General features: G+C 37.7%; 1 protein-coding gene across 4 annotated transcripts in view; it reads right to left on the bottom strand.

Annotated features, from left to right (window-relative positions):
- Positions 1-320: 320 nt before the first annotated feature.
- The window catches only part of zyg11 (zyg-11 family member, cell cycle regulator), a 62,997-nt gene continuing 41,800 nt past the window's right edge, over positions 321-21,517 (bottom strand). For all 4 annotated transcript variants that reach the window (XM_072574321.1, XM_072574323.1, XM_072574320.1 and 1 more), the window contains 7 exons: positions 19,643-19,690; positions 15,539-15,606; positions 13,490-13,619; positions 7,718-7,770; positions 6,938-7,035; positions 5,377-5,599; positions 321-840 (listed from right to left, as the gene is read on the bottom strand). In XM_072574321.1, coding sequence (XP_072430422.1) covers positions 5,403-5,599; positions 6,938-7,035; positions 7,718-7,770; positions 13,490-13,619; positions 15,539-15,606; positions 19,643-19,690 — 594 coding nt within the window. In that variant the 3' untranslated portion in view covers positions 321-840; positions 5,377-5,402. The remainder of the gene's footprint in view (positions 841-5,376; positions 5,600-6,937; positions 7,036-7,717; positions 7,771-13,489; positions 13,620-15,538; positions 15,607-19,642; positions 19,691-21,517) is intronic.

Raw genomic sequence — 21,517 nt, 5'->3', positions numbered from 1 at the left:
AATGTATTACAAATGGCTATTCACAGAACATTACAATTTATAAATAGGAATGACTATGACCCAATATGCCCATAAAAATTGAGCAGTTTCCCAGCAAAGGATCTGTAACGGGATAGCTGGAAACTTTAATTTAGCCTTGGCCTATTTTACAAGGTTCTTTAGAGACAGATCCTGCCCAAGCATAAACCATAACAAATGAGGCTCATGGAATTCAAGTCAGGTTTGTGCATTCACTGGGGTAGGTGTGGGATAGGAACATTTGTTAGGCTGACACCAAATACCAATTGCTGTAAAAAAAAACATTTAAAAATAGAACAATGCAAAATCAATTATTTTAATAGAATGGATTTTAAAATATGAGGTATTGATGGCAAGAGTCCCTCTGAGCAGAAAATCTTAAAACCAATGATACATTTATCTGTACAAGCAATAAGACAAACAAAACAAGCATTAATACAAATTGGCAATTTCAAATGCCAATTTCCCCTGAAGGAGTCATCAACATTTCATACAAAATATTTTTAAAAGTAAGTGGGGATCAAATACATTTAAGCTAATCACAGTTCAGCTGTTCTAAACATGGATTTATTCTTTGCAAAGAAGGTATATGAGTGACATCCAGATTAAGTAAACATTTCATCAGCAGCACTTATTCAAGCATCAGCTGCTTCTGGTAGAACAAGACAATACCACAGACTACACCAACACTCCACTGTGATAAATTCTTCCTGCACTTAGAATAGCTTATAGAAATGTTTAACAGCAGACAGTTTCAATCAAGGAAATTCTCTTCATAGTCTTCAGAAAATAAAAAAAGGTTACGTGCTGAACATCCTCCACCTGTTTGAAGAAGTAAATGCATATTAATTTGAGACTTGTTAATGTTTCACTATAGTATTCACTTCCACGTATTGCACAACACTAATACTGGACCCCAGAATCGGATGGGTACATTTTAAAGAAACCAACATTCTGCCTAGTCCTTGTTGCCATCGTTAATTAATTTTGCAAAGTTATCAACGATGTTGTAAGAATCAGTTTTGACATATTTACTGAAATTTCACCTCAAATATATTGATTTATTTTTCCAATAGTACAGTGAACGCCTATTATTAAGCCACAAGCAGCATGGAAATTTACACTAGTACCATCTGAGTGCTAAAATAAAATGGAGAGCTAAACTCAAATCATACTATTACAAGTGTAGCATTCAGCTGGAACGTAGCAAGAACCCAATCGAAAGCTACAAAGTACTAGAGTTCAGTACGCAATCTTCATTTAGATGCAGCACGCAGGTCCTAGCAACTGCCAAACCAGCAAGATAAAAAAAGGACCTGAACATATGGGTTACATATCTAGTTTGTTCTTTCCACAAGACCTGGTCCAACTCAACATTCTAATGCAAATAACAAGCATTTAACAATGGACAGATTCCACTTCAATATTCACTTATGAGAAGCAACATTGTTTTCACACTGAAATTTTTGCTATAAATTCTGTGTTACGATCGAGCCCTCCACTATCACCTGATGAAGAAGCGTCGCTCCGAAAGCTAGTGTGCTTCCAATTAAACCTGTTGGACTATAACCTGGTGTGGTGTGATTTTTAACTGAAGTTTTCTAGGTATTTTAAAAAGGTAATCCATTAAATAATACAAAAATCTTTATAATACAAGTATCCTAAGCGAACACTTTTCAAGTCTGCTGCAGACAGACCTGAACTTTAAAACTTCCCTCCAACTGAGGACCATTCTTAAATGCACCCCAGACAGGAGAGAGAAGGAAAAGACAAAAAGGACTAGAAATTAAAATTTCAATTGTTTAAATGGAAGCCAAATGAGGAAAAAAAGCATAAGTGAGAAGTTGAATATATATGTAAGCTTTTAAAGATGACTGCCTGAAAGACTGTGCACTTAAATAAAGCACCATGGTATTAGTAGTACATTTAAACTGGGAAAGAGAGCACAAGAATTAAGGGTTCTGAGGTAACTCAATTACAGAATGGAAACTGAAACCTTAGAAAACGTAGATGAAGAATTTCTTTTTAAATCACCAGGAAAATTAAGAAAGGGTGATATAAAAGAAAATCTTTAAAGCAGGATTGATTTGTCTTTTAGACCACTAAAGAGAAAATACTGAAACAGAGAAAAAAAGACATGTTAACATGAGAAGGGAAGTAACTTTGTTTCCAATGTAGCAAACAACCAACATGTGCACAGTGGACCACCTTGTGCGCTGCAAAATGTGTCACTTTTTATAAAATTTGTCATCTTTATAACATATTAATTATATTTTGAAGTCTTTACCAATAGCATTGTTTATTATTCAGACATACGGTACATTCAGAGGGGTTTCATGTGTCTTATGCTACCTATTTATTCAAAGGTCCATCAAAATCCATGTTACAAATCTCTTCTCTCTTTTCCCCCACCCCCCCCCCAATTAAAATTAGATGATAAGATAACATTATTGTAGAGAATAGGGAGTTTAAAAAGTTTCCAAACCTTAGTATTGCATAAAAGAGGTTGAAGCTTTTTGTGTTGAACTCGTTAAGATAGGTACAAAAATGACAAAGTTCAAAAGAGAGCAACAATTTGGAGTAAAGGATGTTGCTTGGTTGGCAAGTTGAACCTGAACTGATGAGGTACTATCACAAAGGAAGTACCAGGGAACTGCAAGTCTTTATTTGCAAAATTCTCAGTAGTTAGATGTGAATCAATAATGGAACAGCACTTACTGAATAATCCCAAATGTATTAAGAATGGAGTGGATATGGTGGTGATGTCACTAACCCAGGAATCCAGAGGCCCTGGGTTAATACTGCCTGGGCTCATGGGTTTAAATCTCACCAAAATAGCTGGTGCAATTTAAATTAAAATAAAATTTGGAATTGGAAGCTATTCTCAGTAACATTCAACCTGAAGTGATCATTGATGATCAAAAAATACATTGGTTTCACTTTTTTTTAAAAAAGGTACTCTTGTATCCTTACCTGGAGCACTACATGTGACTCCAGTACACAGAAATATGGTTGACTCCTAACTGACCATGAAAGCCACTCAATTCAATGGACAAATAGAAATGGAGAGCAAATGCTGGGAATACAGCAACAGCCCCATCTCAAATCAAAAAAAATTTATATTTCAGACATATCAGTAAAGCTCACATTGTGACTTATTTATATTTGATAGAAATATATACCTACAAGCAAACAGAATATGTCCAGTCATTATGCCTTTGAAACAAATGCATGGGAGGGACATCGATTCCCTAATGCATTCTCCATGGTACAATAATTCAGGAGACACAGCAAAAATTCATCCCTAGGAAGAGGGAGCATACTAAAGGGAGGACGAAGTGACCATGGCTGACCAGGGAAGTCAAGGACAGCATAAAAGCAAAGGACAGAGTATATAATGTGACGAAGGGCAGTAGGAAGCTAGGGGATTGGGAAGCCTACAAAGACAAAGACTAAGACAGGACAACTAAAAGAAGAAATAAAGAGGGAGAAGATTAAATGTGAGGGTAAGCTAGCCAATAATATAAAAGATTGCAAGAGTTTCTTTAGATATATAAAAGAGCAAAGAGAGGCAAAACTGTACACTGGGCCACTGGAAAATGACACTGGGGAAGTAGTAATGGGGAACAAAAGAAATGACTGAGGAACTGAATAAGTATTTTGCATCAGTCTTCAGGGTGGAAGACACTAGAGCAATATCCCAAACATTTGAGACAGTCAGGAGACAGAGGTGAGTGTAGTGAGAAGGTGCTAGAAAAACAGACAAGTCTGAAGATGGATAAATTACCTGGACCAGATGGACCACACCCCAGAATTCTTAAGCAGATAGCCGGAGAGATAGTGGAGGCATTAGCGGTGATCTTTCAGGAATCACTGGAGTCGGGGAGAATCCAAGAAGACTGCAAAATCCTTAATAAAACCTCCTGTTTAAAGGAGGGAGTAAGGCAAAAGACGGGAAATTACACTCACATCAGCCAGACTTTGGAGTCTGTTGTGAAGGAAGAGATTTCTGAATATTTGGAAGTGTATGGTAAAATAGGGCAAAGTCAGCATAGTTTCATCAAGGGGAGGTCATGCCTGACAAATCTGTTAGAATTCTTTGAGGTGGTAACAAGCAGGTTAGACCAAGAGTCAATGGATTTCCAGGGGGCCGTTGACAAGGTGCCACGCTGGAGGCTGCTAAGCTAAGAGCCCAATGTGTTACAGGCGAGGCACTAGCATGGATAGAAGCTTGGCTGTTTGGCAGAAAGACAATGGGGATAAAAGGGTCCTTCTCAGGATGGTGACTTATAGTGTTCCATAAGGATCAGTGTTTGGACTACAACTTTTCACATTAATGATCTAGATGAAGGAACGGAGGGCACTTTGGCTAAGTTTGGAGGTGGAGAGATAGGTAGTATTAAGGAGGTGGGAAAACTGCAAAAAGGATTTAGACAGCTTAAGAAAGTAGGCAAAGAAAAGGCAGATAGAATATAATATGGGAAAGTGTGAGGTCATGCACTTTGATAGGAAGAATATTTTCTATTTTCTAAAGGGGGAGAAATTTCAGAAATCTTAAGTGCAAAGGGACTTGGGAGTCCTAGTCCACGATTCTCTGAAGGTTAACTTGCAGGTTGAGTTGGTAGTTAGGAAGGCAAATACTACGTTGGCATTTATTTTGAGAAGACTAGAATATAAAAGCAGGGATGTATTTCTGAGGCTTTATAAAGCTCTAGTTGACCAAATCTAAAATATTGTGAGCAATTTGGAGTCCCATATCATAGGAAGGACTCTGGGTCTATACTCGATGTAGTTTAGAAGGATAGGGCGGGGGGGATCTAATTGAAACTTACAGAATACTAAAAGGCCCGGATAGGGTGGATGTTGGGAAAAATCTTTTCATTAGCAGGAGATTAGGACCCGAAGGCGCAGCCTTGGAGTGAAAGGGAAGATCCTTTAGCATGAAGATGAAGAGAAACTTCTTCAGCCAGACAATGGTGAATCTTTGAAATTCATTGCCACAGAAAGCTGTGGAGGCCAGATCATTGAGTATATTTAAGACAGATAGATAGGTCTCGATTGTTATGGGGATCAAAAGGTTATGGGGAGAAGGCAGAATACGGTTGAGAAAATTATTAGCCACGATGAATGGCAGAGTAGAATCTACGGGCATAATGGCCTAATTTCTGCTCCTTTGTCTTATGGTCACCAAAGTCAACTTGCGAACCAATCAGCACCACTTTCACGTGAGATATAAATTGTTACTGCCTTTCAACGTTAGCATTCTTGCAGCTGTCCAGATGAGCAACACTAAAAACTTAAGTTTCTTTTATTCATCAATAATCGGAAGTTACCAAACTATTTTTAAAAAAAACTTACTCATACAATCTGTCCAAAACATCTGCTTAGACCATACTGTGCTTAGTTTGTGGCTTTTTCTGGCTGGAGACCAATTTCCCGTGACGCATGATATACTTTTCCAAAGTTTCAATAATGCTATTAACAATACGCAGAACATCTGGCGAAACTTGGGGGTGTTCCTTAATGCTGTACAATTTTTGCATTCCGCTCTCTTCAATTAGCATGCTACAGTACCTGGGAGCTGTAGGACAGAGCAAAAAAAAAACAAAAATTGGACATTACTCTTGACTCAAACATGATGAAATTAAAACAATATTGGCAGTGATTATATGAGAGACAATTAACAGATTCCAGGTGGACTCAAAATTCCACAGCACAATTTTAACTGCACAAAGCCTTTGGGAAACTGATGGGGTCAGATCGCCTGAACACTTTACTCATTTAGTTTCCTGTGTAACACGCATTATTAAAATTGTGACTGAGCTTCCACAGCCCACAAGAGTAAACAATTCAACAGCTCATAACATTTAGTAAAATAATTTCATCTGAGTCTGAAATGTCTTCCCACATAGCAAAATTGTGTCTCCAGTTTCCCCAAACAAGCAAAACATCTTGACTACATCTATCCTGTGTATCCCTTCAAGTATTTTTAAGTTTCAATGACAGCGCCTCTCATTCCTTGAGCTCTGGAGAATACATCCCCAATTTCTCCAATCTGTCTTTATAGGTCAGTCTCACTGTTCCAGGAATGGGCTTGTGAACCTTTGTTGCCTTCTACTGCAAGAATATCCTTAGCTAAGAGGACAAAAACATAATACACAGAAATCTAGGTGCAACCCAACAAAGGTCTGATCCCTGTAGAACCCCAATGATCACAGCCTGCCAATGTCAAAATGAACTGTTTATTTCTACTGCGTCTGCCTGTTAGTTGATTCTTAATCCATGCTATCATATATCATTATATCATATCCAGTATGCTTTAAATTTTGTTAACCAAATTACTGTTGGGAACTTTATCAAAAACTTTGGAAGTCTACATCCACTAACTCCCTTGTATCAATTCAATTTGTAACATCCTCAAAAACAACTAATACATTCATTGAACAGGAACTCCATTCACAAATTCATGCTGACAATGCCCAACCAGACCAATATTATCCAAAGCTTTATACTGGATTCTAGCATGTTCCCTGCAACAGATCTGCAGCCCCCATTGTGTATTTCACCCACTCTTTAAAGTAGTGGGGTGACATTTACTACCTTCCAATCTTCGGAAACATTCGAGAATCTATAGAATTTTGGAAGAAGATCACCAATACATCCACTAATCTTGTTATGAACTGTGGCGAGAGAGAAATGGAGCATCTCATTAACTAACAATGAAGAACAAAAAGTCAATTAATTATTGTTATTCCAATTAAACTTCATAAAGAATTTCTGAAAAATACAAAAGAAGCTAAAAATAAAGAGAGAATGGTTCACTTCATAAATCTAAATTTTATGGAAAAACACACCAATTAATTCTGGTCAAGCATGTGAACAGAAATAATACTGCACTTTGTCCATCATTAACACCTACCATTTTTGCTACAGACATGTTGCATTGCCCAGACAGCCCAAATCTGTACTCCTGGTGTATCAGAGCACTCCAACAATGGAAAAAAGGGACTGAATGACCTGGAAATAAATATTCACAATGTTAGCAGAAAGGAAAAAGAACATTTGTAATGAGCTTAAATTCCAATATATTCACAAAACTGAGGCAAATTACATTTAAATGGAGCTGTTGAATCTGGTCACTTTCATAAAATGATCTTTTCCATTCTCCTTGTATAAAAGCTTATTTAACATCCATATCTTAGTTCACACATTTTTCACTTTTGAATCTGATTTACCCCCCAAAAAAAATACAACTTCTCCAGCAATGCTAAAGGAATAAATTATTTATACAGTACCTTTCATAACTTTAGCATGCCCAAAGTGCTGCACTATACATTGTTACAAATGTATAAATGTAGTAACCAATATTTATACAGCAAGTATTCTCAAACAATTAGCTAAATAAGTAAGCTATTTTAGTGCCTTCTTTATCTCCACTAGATGGGCTATGTCTCATTCAACATACAGCACAGTTGACACTACAGGATTTGTCAAGTTTCTGAACAGTGAGGCTCAAAACCACAACCTTCTGATTCAAGGGACAAGATTGCTACCAAGAAAGGCTAACATAATCTGTAAAATGACAACAGATTGCAATAAAGATTTGAAACAGAGAAAATTTTATAAATTATCTTCAAATCTCACAGCTGCGTCCATTATGGAGCAGGGACAGGAAACCATCACAAAATCATGAACATACCTATAAGCTACCATTTCACAATCTGGAGTTGGCCAATTTAGAATGACAGAATGCTGAAAAAAGAAGAAGAGAAAGTTAGTCAACTGTCTTTGGATAAATAAAGTAAAATAATGATTCTTTGGAAGTCAGTATGCTTAAGAAAGAAAAACTAAAGTTAGCCAACTGCCTTTGAATAAATAAAGCAAAATAAGAGCGCTTTGAAAATTACAGGAGCATAAAAGGTGTTAGTAGATTTATTATTAAAAAAAACAAATTCTGTTCAACATAATACAACTGGGGCAAGTGGGACTTGAACTCAGACCTTCTGGCCCAAAGGTAGGGACACTAAAACATTGCACCACATGAGCTCACTCAAAAGGTGTTTCTATACTATAAATAGTGAGTAACTACAGAATAAATCACTCTAGCAAATGTGCTGGAGTTCAAGTTGTCTGAATTACTTAGCTGAATTGAAGCTTAAAAGCTTAAATCATAAACACACAAGTATGCCACCATAAAGAAAAAAAAGCCAGCCATAAATTCAAATGGAATTATTAAACAAAAGAAATAAGGACGTGTGTGTTAAGATGGCCCTCATGCTGCAAATGAACAATTTAAAGCAATCAGTGGGATACTTATGAGACCACTTCATTAAAGGGCAAAAATCATTTTCTTATTCCATCAACAGCAGTTCAAACTAGATTTTTTTTATGACTTCCATTTTAAATAAGATTAACAGAATGGGTTGTCTTTGTACATATTAAGCTGATTAACAGTCAGTTCTCTTCTTTGATCAGTTGAAATCCAATTAACAAGGGTGAAAACAAGTAAGCTGCTTTTTAATACTAAAAAAAATTATGGTGTGCACCCATTCCTTGCCTCTGGTGACAGAAGTATACCAAACAGTTACTACTGCTATCACCATAATTCGTGTGCTGCTACTGCTATAACATTAAAGGAAATTCTCACTCTAAAGCTGTTTTATGTCAGAATTTACCCAACACTTGTGCTGATCCTAACTGGAAAGGAAACAGTAAAATGGACATTAGAATTAAACTCTCCACATAGTTTGTTAAATACAACATTTTGTCTACCATATTTAATAAGTTCTAAACCTCAATCATGACAATTTCCTGCTCTTTCCCCTCCAACCCCATGTTGAAGTGCACTTTTAGCTGACAATCAAATTATTCATGGAAAAGTGCAATACAGAGCAGATTTAGAAGTTCAAGAGACCGGATACAGGTATTAATAGCTTCCCACAGTTAAAATTCACATTTTAAAACATAACAAATTAAGTGACTATTTTAGTACCAGAAGATCACTAGAAATGATCCATTTAACAACAAATACTCGTGAGCTGGATTTTAGTTCAGGCTGAAACAGATATGCTCACCACTAAGCAAGGAGGAAAGTCCTATAAAAGGTCCAGTGATACACAGGAGATTAAGGGAGAAAACATAAATAATGGTTTGTTTGATATTTTAGTTTCTACCTTAAACAACAGAAACTTGATTTATTGATATATTTAAAATTTAATAATGTTTTTAAAAACTTTGCTCAGGTCCAGTGAAAATTTTTAGCAATAATTATGAATACGTTAAACTCACTAGCATTCAAAAGATGTAACATTTTCCAAGGATATGCAAAGTAAAACTAATAGCACAAGCCAAAAACTCATTTTGGGGTGTAGGTATTAACAACATACCCTTTAGATAACCATAATATCACAAAAGTCTTGAATTTCTGTGTTTAACTTTCTACGTAACATCCAGAAGATGCTATCAATTTTAGAAGTGGAATACCATCAAAAACTGAATTTTCATTTCCACAACATAATACAGCCCATTAAGTTTATAAACTTAAGTAAAAAGGCACCAAGTCAGAGGAAGCAGAAATTACAAATTACAAACAAACTAATGAACCATGCTCCATTATCATCACAACATAAGCAGGCCATTTAAACCAAATTAGTAGTACAAAGGGACTGACATTGAAACTGATCAAGATAGAGACAGTACATTTGAAATACTACCCAAAGTATTTGAAAGCATTGCAGCAAGGGATAATAAGGTTTTAAAAGGCAAAAAGTTCAACATCTGTAAAAGGAGAAATTAGGAGAATTTCTTCAAAAGGAATAAGTAACCAATGCAGCAGGTTGCTAGAAAAGGACACCAAATGCATTCAAGAAACATCCTGGCACTGTAATGCAAAGACAGTATGGTTGTTATTCTTAAAGAAGGAAACAAAATGTATTTGTTCCCAAACTTATTTTATGATTGAGCCATAGAGCAGTAACCTTTAGTTTAGCTTGTTAAAATTGTGGAGGAGGAAAATGATTTTTAAAAATTTCAATTCTAAGTCATAGAGTCAGAGATATACTGCACAGAAACATACCCTTCTGGTCAGAAGGGTAGAGTTGGACTGATATCCCAAATTAATCTAGTCCTATTTGCCAGAACATGGCCCATATCCTTCTTAACCCTTCCTACTCCTATACCCATCCAGATGTCTTTTAAGTGTACTAACAACATTGTATCAGCCACCACCCACTTCCTCTGGCAGTTCATTCCATACCTGCACCACTCTTTGCGTGATGAAGTTGCCCCTTAGGTCCCTTTTAAATCTTTCCACTCTCACCCTAAACCTATGCCCTCTAATTCTGGACTCACCCACCCCAGGGAAAAGACTTTGTTTATTTACCATATCCATGCCCCTCATGATTTTATAAACCTCAATAGAGTCACCCCTCAGCCTCCGACGCTCCAGGGAAAACAGCCCAAGCCTATTCAGCCTCTCCTCATAGCTCAAACCCTCCAACCCTGGCAACATCTTTGTAAATCTTTTCTGAACCCTTTCAAGTTTCACAACATCTTTCCGATAGGAAGGAGACCAGAATTGCACACAATATTCCAAAAGTGGCCTAACCAATTTCTTGTACTCAATACTCCGACCAAAGGAAAAGCCTACCAAACACCATCTTCACTATCCTATCTACCTGTAACTCCACTTTCAGGGAGCTATGAACCTACACTCCAAGGTCTCTTTGTTCAGTTACACTCCCCAGGACCTTACCATTAAGTGTACAAGTCCTGCCCCAATTTGCCTTTCCAAAATGCAACACCTCACATTTATCTGAATTAAACTCCATCTGCCATTCCTCGGCCCATTGGTCCTTCTGATCAAGATCCTGTTGTACTCGGAGGTAACCTTCTTTGTTGTCCACTATACCTCCAATTTTGGTGTCATCTGCACACTTATCAACTGTACTTCCTTTGTTCGCATCCACATCATTTATATAAATGACAGAAAGCAGTGAACCCAGCGCTGATTCTTATGGCACACCACTGGTCACACGCCTCCAGTCTGAAAACCAACCCTCCACTACCATCCTATGCTTTCTACCTTCGAGCCAGTGCAGTATCCAAATGGCTAGTTCTCCTTGTATTCCATGTGATCTAACCTTGCTCACCAGTCTCCCATGAGGAACCTTTTCGAATGCCTTACTGAAGTCCATAAAGATCATGTCATTTAATCCATCCTCATCAATTCTCCTAGTTACTTCTTCAAAAAACTCAAGTTAGTTGTCCAGGCATTTTATCAAAATCAAACATTAAACTCAAAAGCAGCAAGTATTTCTTACCTTTGGAGGAAACTATTCCCAATGTTTTGTATTTATAAATAGTAACAACTTAGATTCATAGTAAAACATCCCAAGATGCTTTACAGAAGCACCAAATGCATTGACATGGCTTCATAAAGCAGGAGATTAGTGAAGTAGCTAAAAGCTTTATCAAAAAAAAAGAGAGAATCTTTAAGAGGGAAGACAGGGGTAGAGGGGTATAGAAGGCAATGTCAGGACTTAAGGCATGGCATAATGAAGATTACAGCAGTGGATGTTGAAATTATTAAAAATCAGGGGTGGACAGCATTGAAGAACGCAGCACTCAGGTGTGAACAAGAAAAGTTAAGAGGGACATGGGCCAAACACAGGCAAGTGTGACTAGTTTAGCTTAGTTTGGGAAACTTAGTCACTGTGACTCTAGAACTCCCCTATTTAGGGCAGCACGGTGGCTTAGTGGTTAGCACTGCTGCCTCTCAGCACCAGGGTCCCAGGTTTGATTCCAGCCTCTGGTGAAGTGTGAAGTTTGCACATTCTCCCCATGTCTGTGTGGGTTTTTTTTCCAGGTGCTCCGGTTTCCTTCCACAGTCCAAAGATGTGCAGGTCAGGTGAATTGGCCATGCTAAATTGCCCATAGTGTTAGGTGTATTAGTCAGAGGGAGGTGGGTCTGGGTGGGTTACGCTTCAGAGGGTCAGTGTGGACTGGTTAGGCCGAAGGGCCTGTTTCCACACTGTAGGGAATCTCGTCTAAAATTCTTGTACTATTTTCAACTGGTGTGTGGCCATGTCCTTCTTTTCTCTGTACTACCAATTCATGTACCCGTCCAGTTGTCTTTCAAGATGTTGTAAGTGTACCTGCATCTATTACTCCTCTGGTAGTTTATTCCAATACAAACCATCCTGTGAAAAAAAAATTATACCTCAGGTCCCTTTTAAATTTTCTTCTTCTTACCTTAAAAATATGACCCTAGTTTTGAACTCCCTACCCTAGGGTAAGGCCTTTGCTATTCACTTTATCTATGCTCCTCATGATTTTGTAAACGTCTATAAAGCTTTACAAAACCTCCTATGCTCCAGTAAAAGAAGTCCCAGCCTATCCAATCTCTCCTTATAATTAAAACTCTTCAATCTTGGCAACATCCCTGTAAGTCTTTTCTGAACTCTCTCCTTAATATCCTTTCTAAAGCAGGGTGACTACAATTGTACACAGTTCTCTGAAAGTGGTCTCACCAACATTCTGTACAATCTCAACATGATATCAGAATTCCTACACTCAGTAGTCTGAGAAATGAAGGCAAGCATAAGACAACTTTCAAAGAACTATATACTTAAACCAGAGGTCTCACGCTTCAACACTACCACCCAGGGCTCTATCATCACTAGACTCGAAGCCAAATACTGGACCGTACTGACTCAACAAGCATAAAGGACGATGGGCAAATGTGATGTCAACAGCATAAAATTGAGGCTTTCAGGTTTAATATGTAGAAAATGGAAGGCTAGCCAGGAGGGTTTTCGAATAGTTATCCAGAGATCAAAGATATAGTGAAGAGTTTCAGCAATAAATTAACTGTGATAGTGGGGAAGGAAAGAATTCAGGTGATATTACATTGATTAAAGTATACAGATTCTTGGCAACAAAGTGAATATGCAGTCAAAAGCTCAGATGTGGTCTAAACAGGAAGTAAAGTTGCAAATGATCTGATTCAGCCTCAGATAGTGGCCAGGGAGTGACAGAATCAGTAACTAAAACAATAAGGTTCTTGGTGGGGACCGAAGTCAATTGCTTTGGTCTTCTCTGTATATAGTTAGAAGAAAATCCAGTAAAATACTGGATATCAGACAGGCTCTGACAAATCAAACAATGGAAAAGTTGAGAGAAGTAATGGTGAGGCAGAGATAGATTTCTTGTCAAGCACAGCATGTAGATAAGAAATAGAAGAGAGAGAGTGTCAAGGACAGAACATGAGGAAAACCAAAAAAGATAACAGTATGAAACTACAGATCAATAGTTATGATTTCATTCTAAATAGTAAAGAGAGAAGTCTTCCCCTAGATTATTAGAATCAACTCAAACAAAAAAAGGTCTGATTATTTGTTGAAAAAAAAAATCACCTTAGAATGGAAAATATGTTTTACAAAATACAATGATCAATGTATTTAAAACATACCAGCTGCTCCAGAAGAGAAGCTCGAAGGTCAAGATCTAGTGTCCAGATATGCAGCCCACGGGATATCAAGTGCGCAATTATTCCTGCGGCAAAGTAACTGACTTCCACTTCTTTATTGTGCAATAAAACACTAGAACAGAAACAATGAATTACAGAATAAAGTGCTTTCCTCCCATTCCAGAATTTATTCACAGGAGGCACATGTCCCCTCAACCTTTTCTCCAATTAGGGAAAAAAAAAACTGTTAATTTCAGTAAACCTCCTTCATAATAAAAATTTTAAGACCTGGAATCACCCTTGATAAATTAGAACCTTACTGACCTAAAATACTTTCCATTACCCAAATCACCCCAACCCAAATCAATAGGAGTTCCTCCTCTGAATCTCTGCAGGATTTCTCTGGTAAACTTCTCTGGTGTACTCCCGCCGAACAGCAAAAAACATTCACATCTCAGTCAGTATCCTTTTACATACCTCTCCCTCCCTTTGTCTTTCAGTCACACCAGTGTGGCTGCTATCTGGCTTATATCTTTGCCTTCTTCACAAAATCTCTCTCTCTCCTTCACAAATCTCAAATCCTGCATGTTTAACCAAGCCTTCAGTCGTGCCCATAATTTTTCCACATAGTTGATGAGAATCTTGCTTATGCCGGAAGCACCAGAAGCTGTTCTTTTTAATATGGGTGCTATATAAATGCAAGTTGATGCAATTCTATGAAATTTTCAAAAAAAACTGACGGTGTGGGATAAAAATTAAATCACAAAGTGTTCAAAATACCAAATTTTCCATTGGATTATTCAAAGATCAATCAGCTTCATCTTTTAACCAAATCTGCACAAAATAACTGACACGGTGGTAAAGGCTCACAGTCTTGCCGAGTTATGGTTTCATAGGGACCAGCAGGTCTCCTCCAGCACATGTAAGTTACCAGCATTCGTGCTAGATTTTTGACTGCAGGACCTCAGTTTTAGCTGATAAACATCCAGACACAAACACTCCTGCAGATATCACTAATCAGACAGGAGGGATGAACAATTGGCTACTTTTCCATCTCCCCAACCAATTTGGTAAGCATTAACGGAGCGCTAGATAAAAATTAGCTAATTTCCAAATCACCATTTCACCTCCATTTCAGTTGAATCCAGAATATATATGCCAAAACGTGTCTGCAAGTAAGCTGTACTTAAAACAAAAATCTATCTTTACTTGTAGAACAGGTGCAGAAGCAGTTATTTGTACATCAGGTAGTCAGGTATATCAAGCTATACACACATTGCAATAATGGAATGTTTACTTTTTTAAATTCAAGAACATTATTGCGAACCATCATGTTCCCCAATTTGGTTTAAATCTTGCAAGGAAAACCCATCTGCCATGTCTACCTGGTCTAGCCTACATATTACTCAAGACTCACAGCAATATGATTGACTCAACTATCTTCTGTGCAATTAGGGATGTGCAATAAACACTGGCTTGGCCAGCAATGCTCACAACCCCCTGAAATACTTTTTTTTAAATTGGATGTTATGGTCAGTTTGTGAACTTAAGCCTCAATTATTGCTACAATATAACCAAAATATAAATATTTCCAATTACTTTCCCCAACAATAAATCGTCACATTCCTATAACAAATTTCAATCCCAACATATTCAAATCTTTAAAACACATACAGGATATTTTATAACCCCTTAACTGTATTTTCACCAAATTAAAAAATTGTCAAGTCACCCTATACTAAAACAGTCTCAGAGTTATTATTGACTTCATAATGGGAAATGCAAATGCTCAAATTTTAAAAGGAGGTATGCAATTTAATGTCTTAAAATAAAAAGTGCTCATACCTCCTACTTTAAACGTAATCAGGTTCGCAGCCTTAAAAACGGTATTACAGAACTACTTACTTTGAACATTTCTGGTCAGGAACAATACATTCTACAGGGTGCCTATCATTCTGGAAACCAGTTACCTCCCTGGGTGACAAGAGGAATCTACTAGTATTGATTAGAATCAAGAATTTCAAAACCAATTCGCAGCAAAATTAGTATTACCTGATATGCTCAATAAAGTTCTTCTTCATCAGCTGAGGGTGGAGTTCTTTCACTTCTGCTATGTTGTTCTAAAATGAAAACAAAACTTGTTTGATCACTCACCCTCTGAACAGATCTTTTACCCCCGCCCCTACTGAAACCCAGTTCCACAAAAATAAATTCTTCCTTTGCTCATGGCCTTATGCTATTTTAAGGCAACAGTGGGGAGGAAACATATGGCTGTTGCCACAATGCAACTATGTCTCCAATATTTTCAGGAGGAATTGTATTTCAAATTTTTCTACAGTTTTCAGGTAAATACAAACCTTTGCAATAATTGCCCACAATTACCAAAATATACATACAAGTAGTGTAAAGCATTTTGGTTTTAACCTAATACTTTGTCACTCTAATATGCAGAATTAGATGTTCCTTGAAAAGCATGCAATGGTATTTCCCAACCAACCATTCATTCTTAAACAATGAGACATATCAAAATCATAAATTGTTTATGGTGCAGAAGGAGGTCATTCAGCCTATCACAACTGCACTGCTTCTGAGCATTTTAACTTAATGCCAATCTCCTGCCTTTCCCCCAAAACCCTGCACATTGGATGATTCTATTTAAATGCTGTACATCTCTATGACTCTTGAATGCTTCAATTAAATCTGCCTCAACTGCACTTCCTGACAATGAATTCAGATTCTAACCACTCACTGAGAAAAAAAAAGTCACTCTCATTCAGCATTAGTTCCTTTTGCAGAATACCCTCTGATTCTAGATCAGTTTACCCTATCCACTCTGCCCAGATCCTTAGAGATTTTGAAAAAATATCAAATCTCCTCTGAGCCTTCTCTTCTGCAACAGGAAAAAAAAGCGTCAGTTTCTCCAATATTTTGTCATATTGGAAGTTTCAGAACTTTGGAACCATTCTCAAAAGCCTCTTCTGCATTTCCTTCAATATATTCATATCAGATCTGTAGTGTAACACCCAGAACTGTGCATAATACTCCAGTTGTGGTGTAACAGTGTCTCATTACCTCCCTGCTCTGTTCTCTATGCCTCTATTTACGAAACCTAGAACTCTGTGCTTTTTTAAAAACAGCTGTCTCCACCTTTCCTACCATCTTCAATGACTTGTGTCTATTAATACGTAGGTAGCTCCACTCTTCAAAATCCTTGGAAATAAACCCCTTTATTTTATACTTGTTCTCTACACAAAACTACATCACCTCCCATTTCTCTAACCTGAACTCCATCTGCACTTATTCGCCCATTCCACCCATTTATCAATGTCTTTTTGACATCCACTGTCATTCTCACGGTTTACAATCCTCCAAGTTTTGCATCATCCATAAACTCTGAAATTATCCCCAATACACCAAAATCTAGATCATTTCTATATGGGTAAAGGGTCCAATACTGAACCTTGGAGAACTCCACTCCAAAATTTCTTCCAGCCTGAAAAATACCCATTAATTTGTGATTAACTATCCTTTAGCCACTTGTATTATTTTTAGCTACTATCATTTTTATTCCATGACCTATAACTTTCCTCAAGGCTGTGTTACACTGTATCAAATAGATTTTGAAGAACATGTACACCAAAAGTCTTCCCCTTATCAACCCTCTGTTATGATTAAAGTCACCCAAGCAAGTTGAACAATTCAACCTCAAATAATCTGCACTAACTGTGCCAAATCGTTCCACATTTTTCTACATGAGTGGGGGTGGGGGGGGGGGGGGGGGGGGGGGGAGAAAGAAGAAGAAGGAGCTATTAATTCAATCTTGAATACTTATTTTATAAGTTTCCCCACTACAGAATTAAATTGACTGACAATCAGCTGTGCAAGTTCACTAATCTTTCTTCTTACTCTCCATAACATACCTGCTGTCTCGCCCCATTTTATTTTTAAGTAATGCTGTTATTTTGATCTTTTTCCTTCCCACCAAAGTTCTGAATCAATGCAACAGTATAAAACAGTAATAACTGCTCCAAAGATTCAAGGAAATCAGTTCCAAATCAGAAAATACCTAAAAAAAAAGTAGCTCTTACAACCACAAAATTTTTCCTGTCCTCCATGTTGATTTTTGAAAAAGTTATGAAAAAGATTGAAGAAGGCAGAGGATTAGATGTGACTTATACAAATTATAGTAACGCTTTCAACAAGGTTCCACATGGTAAACTGGTTAGCAAGGTTAGATCACATGGAATACACAGGGAGAACTAGCCATTTGGATATAGATCTGGCTTGAAGGAAACAAAGGGTGGTGGTGGAGGATTGCTTTTTAGACTGAAGACCTGTGATCAGTAGTGTGCCACAAGGATTGGTGCTCAGTCCACTAATTTTTGTTGCTTATGTGATGATTTGGACGTGAACATAGAAGGTATAGTAAGTTTGCAGATACAACAAAATTGGAGGTGTAGTGGACAGCAAAGAAGGTTACCTGAGAACAGTAGGATCTTGATCAGATGGGCCAATGGGCCGACTACTGGTAGATGGAGTTTGGTTTAGATAAATGTGCACTTTGGAAAGACAAATAAGGGCAGGATTTACACACTTCCTAATAAGGTATTGGGGAGTGTTGCTGAACAGAGACTTGAGTGCAAGTTCATAGTTCCTCAAAAGTGGAGTCTCAGGTAGACAGGATAGTGAAGGCGGAGTTTGATATGCTTGCCTTTATTGGTCAGTGCATTGAGTATAGGAGTTAGAAGGTCACATTGCAGCTGTGCAGCTCATTGATCAGGCCATTTTTGGAATATTGTGTGCAATTTTGGTCTCCCTGCTATAGGAAGTATGTTGTGAAACTTGAAAAGGTTCAAAAAAGATTTACAAGGATGTTGCCAGGGTTGGAGGGTTTGAGCTATAGTGAGAAGCTGAATAGACTAGGGTTATTTTTTCCTGGAGTGTTGGAAGCTAAGAGGTGACCATATAGAAGTTTATAAAATCATGAAGAGCGCGGGTAGGGTGAAGAGCCAAGGTCTTTTCCTCAGAGCAGCAGGGTCCAAAACTACAGGGTGTGGGTTAAAAGGTGAGACGGGAAAGATTTAAAAGGGACCTAAGCTGCAAAGTTTTCATGTAAAGGATGGTGGGGGTATAGAATGCACAGCCAGAGGAAGTGGCGAAGGTTGGTAAACCTTCAACATTTAAAAGGATATCTGGATGGATACAGGAATATAAAGGGTTGAGAGGAGTACAGGCCAAAGCTAGAAAACAGGAGTAGATTAATTTAGGACATCTGGTCGGCATGGATGAATTGGACCATGCTGTACAGGGCTATGACTGGTTTACAATTGCTGGGCCGATCTTTACAAACTTTTTTGAACCAAGGCATAATGTTTGCAACTCTTCAATCTTACACCACCAAATCAAAAAGAAGATTGAAACCGAATTGTCAGTTTCGTTGCAATTTCCGCTCTCAATTTTTTCCAATATCCTCAGATGCATTTTATCTGGTCCCAGGTTTTTAACCAACTCTAAATAACAACAGATAATCCAGTACCACTCCCTCATTAATTTTAAAATCATTCTAATGACAGAGTTTCATCCTCAGTTATTAAGCCCTCAGCATCTAACTTGGAGGTAAAAGGACTTATACAAAATATCCATTCAGCATCTCAGGCATGTCTTTTGCCTCTTAAATGTAACTCCTCCTCTTGCTTCCCAATTGGTCTACACCTCCTTTTACTGTTGATGAACTGACAGTAAATTTTGGGATTTTCTTTATTGTTAGCCATCAGCCTTTTCCCAAACTCCCTACATACTTCACTTATTTTCTTTCTTAACCTCACTCATAAACCTTCTGTATTCAGCTTGGTTCTCAACAGTTCATGCTACCTGACAATTTACAAACAAAGCCCTGAAGGACATTTTGATTTGAATTTCCCACGTAAATCAGATTTCAGAAACATTCCTCTATAATGAAACAAAATTATAGAGGAATGTTTCAAGACAAAGTTTTGACAAAATGTTCAGTGCACAATGGCCAAAGTTCCCTTCACTCAATGCCTTCCGATGAACATGAATTTACCCGATGGGAAGCTCTACCATGCTGTATCATAGCAAGTCACTCCTTATTTTATTTTTCTAAACAAATTATCATAGCATACCAAGGTTACTCACCAATAAACCCAGAACTTTCTGCTGAATGGATGGCTCACCCGGAAAGGACTGGAAATACAAAAACAAATCGTTAACATGTTGCAAGTACATAAATTGGTTTAAAATGAAGCATATAATTTTTCAGCACAAAGACAGGAAATTCCACTTTGATGCTGCCTGTCTGATACAACAATAGCTTTCAGTTGTTCTAATTTACACTGTCCGGTTAAAAAATACACCCATTTGTCTTTTAAATTCCATTTATAGACATCGTCTCTACTACTGTGGGATGTTCATGTTCTTAAAAAGACTGAGCTTTAGTCTTTAGTGATTATCCTAAAAAGATGGCCTTTAATTATTGCATCACCAATTTCCACCATTTACTTCATCAAAATCTAAATATTTCCAAAAGTCCTCTATTTGGAACACTTGGGATTCTCTAATCATGCAAAATAAGTACATGCTGTTAATTTTTACAAGTCACATTTGCAGAAATCCAACAAATTGCAGTGGCATCTATATATTTAGGAGGTTTTACACATTTGAGTTAAGCTTAATGTTTCTAGTATCATTTGGTATGGAAACAAACTAAAAGACATTTTCTTCAAACATAATTTTTCAAGCAGAATTTTAGTCTTTAACATGGTTTGTAACAATAATTTCTATTTAGTATCAGTTTGGTTTAGTTATCAGCACTCTATCGAGGTACAGTGGGTTATGGTCTCAGGCCACAGACCAGGCCATGGACAGAGCTAAGTGATTCCACAACAAGTGCATCAGATCAAAGCTCTGCAGTTCAGTCACATTCTTTCACAAATGGTGGTTGAAAATTAAACACAATGGAAGAGGCAGCTTCATAAATATCCCATCAATAATAGGGGAGTCTAACACATCAATGGAGTATTCGCAGCCATCTTCAACCACAAGTGCTCCACAAGATGATCCATCTTGGCCTCTTTCATCCAGCCCCAGCATTAGAGGTAGTAGTCTTCAGCCAATTTAATTAATTCCACATGTTATCAAGAAACAGCTGGAGGCACTGGATAGTACAAAAGCTGCAGGACCTGATAATGTTCCAGCAATGATACTGAAGACTTTCAATCCATAACTTGCCACCCCTCTGGGCAAGATGTGGTCTAGTACTTTTACAACATGAGCATCTACCCAACAACACAAAATTGCCCAGGTACGTCCTGTACAAAAAAGCAAGCCCCTTCAGTAAAAAGCGATGGAAGGGGTTATCAACACTCCTACCAAGCTGCAATTGCTTAGCAATAACCTATTCATTGATACCTTTTTTGGGCTCAGACAGGACCACTTAGCTCCTGACCTTGTTGTTACAACCTTGGGTCAAACATGAAGAGCTGAATTTCAGAGGGTGGAAAGTGACTGCGTTTGAACATCAAGGCCACATTTGACAGAATATGGCATCAAGGAGCTCTTGCAAAACTGGAGTCAATGGGAACCAGGGGGCAAACCACTGTAGATTAGAGTCATACCTGACGAAAGAAAAACGGTTGTCGTTGTAGGAGGTCAGGAGTCTCAGCAGGAATTCTAGAGAATAAGTTCTTTGGTCCAACCATCTTCAGTTGCTTACATGGAGGGAAGTCCATTAAAGGTCACTGGTTTGAATAACTGCACAAAGTTCAGCACCATCTGTGACCTTTCAGACACTAAAGCATTCAATACTCAAGTGCACCAAGACCTGGATAACATCAGGCTTGGGCTGCCAAGTGGCAAGCAACAATCATACCTCAAATGCCAGGCAATGAGAATCTTCAAGAGAGGACCTAACCATTGTCCCTAGATATTCAATGGTGTTACCATCACTGCATCCACCTCTAGCAACATCTTGGGGTAACCATTGACCATAAACTGAACTAGATTAGCTATACA

The sequence above is a fragment of the Chiloscyllium punctatum genome, chromosome 7 (assembly GCF_047496795.1).
Source record: "Chiloscyllium punctatum isolate Juve2018m chromosome 7, sChiPun1.3, whole genome shotgun sequence".
Classification (NCBI taxonomy): domain Eukaryota; kingdom Metazoa; phylum Chordata; class Chondrichthyes; order Orectolobiformes; family Hemiscylliidae; genus Chiloscyllium; species Chiloscyllium punctatum.
The sequence above is the reverse complement of the archived record's forward strand: the minus strand, read 5'-3'. Positions and strand labels throughout refer to the sequence as shown.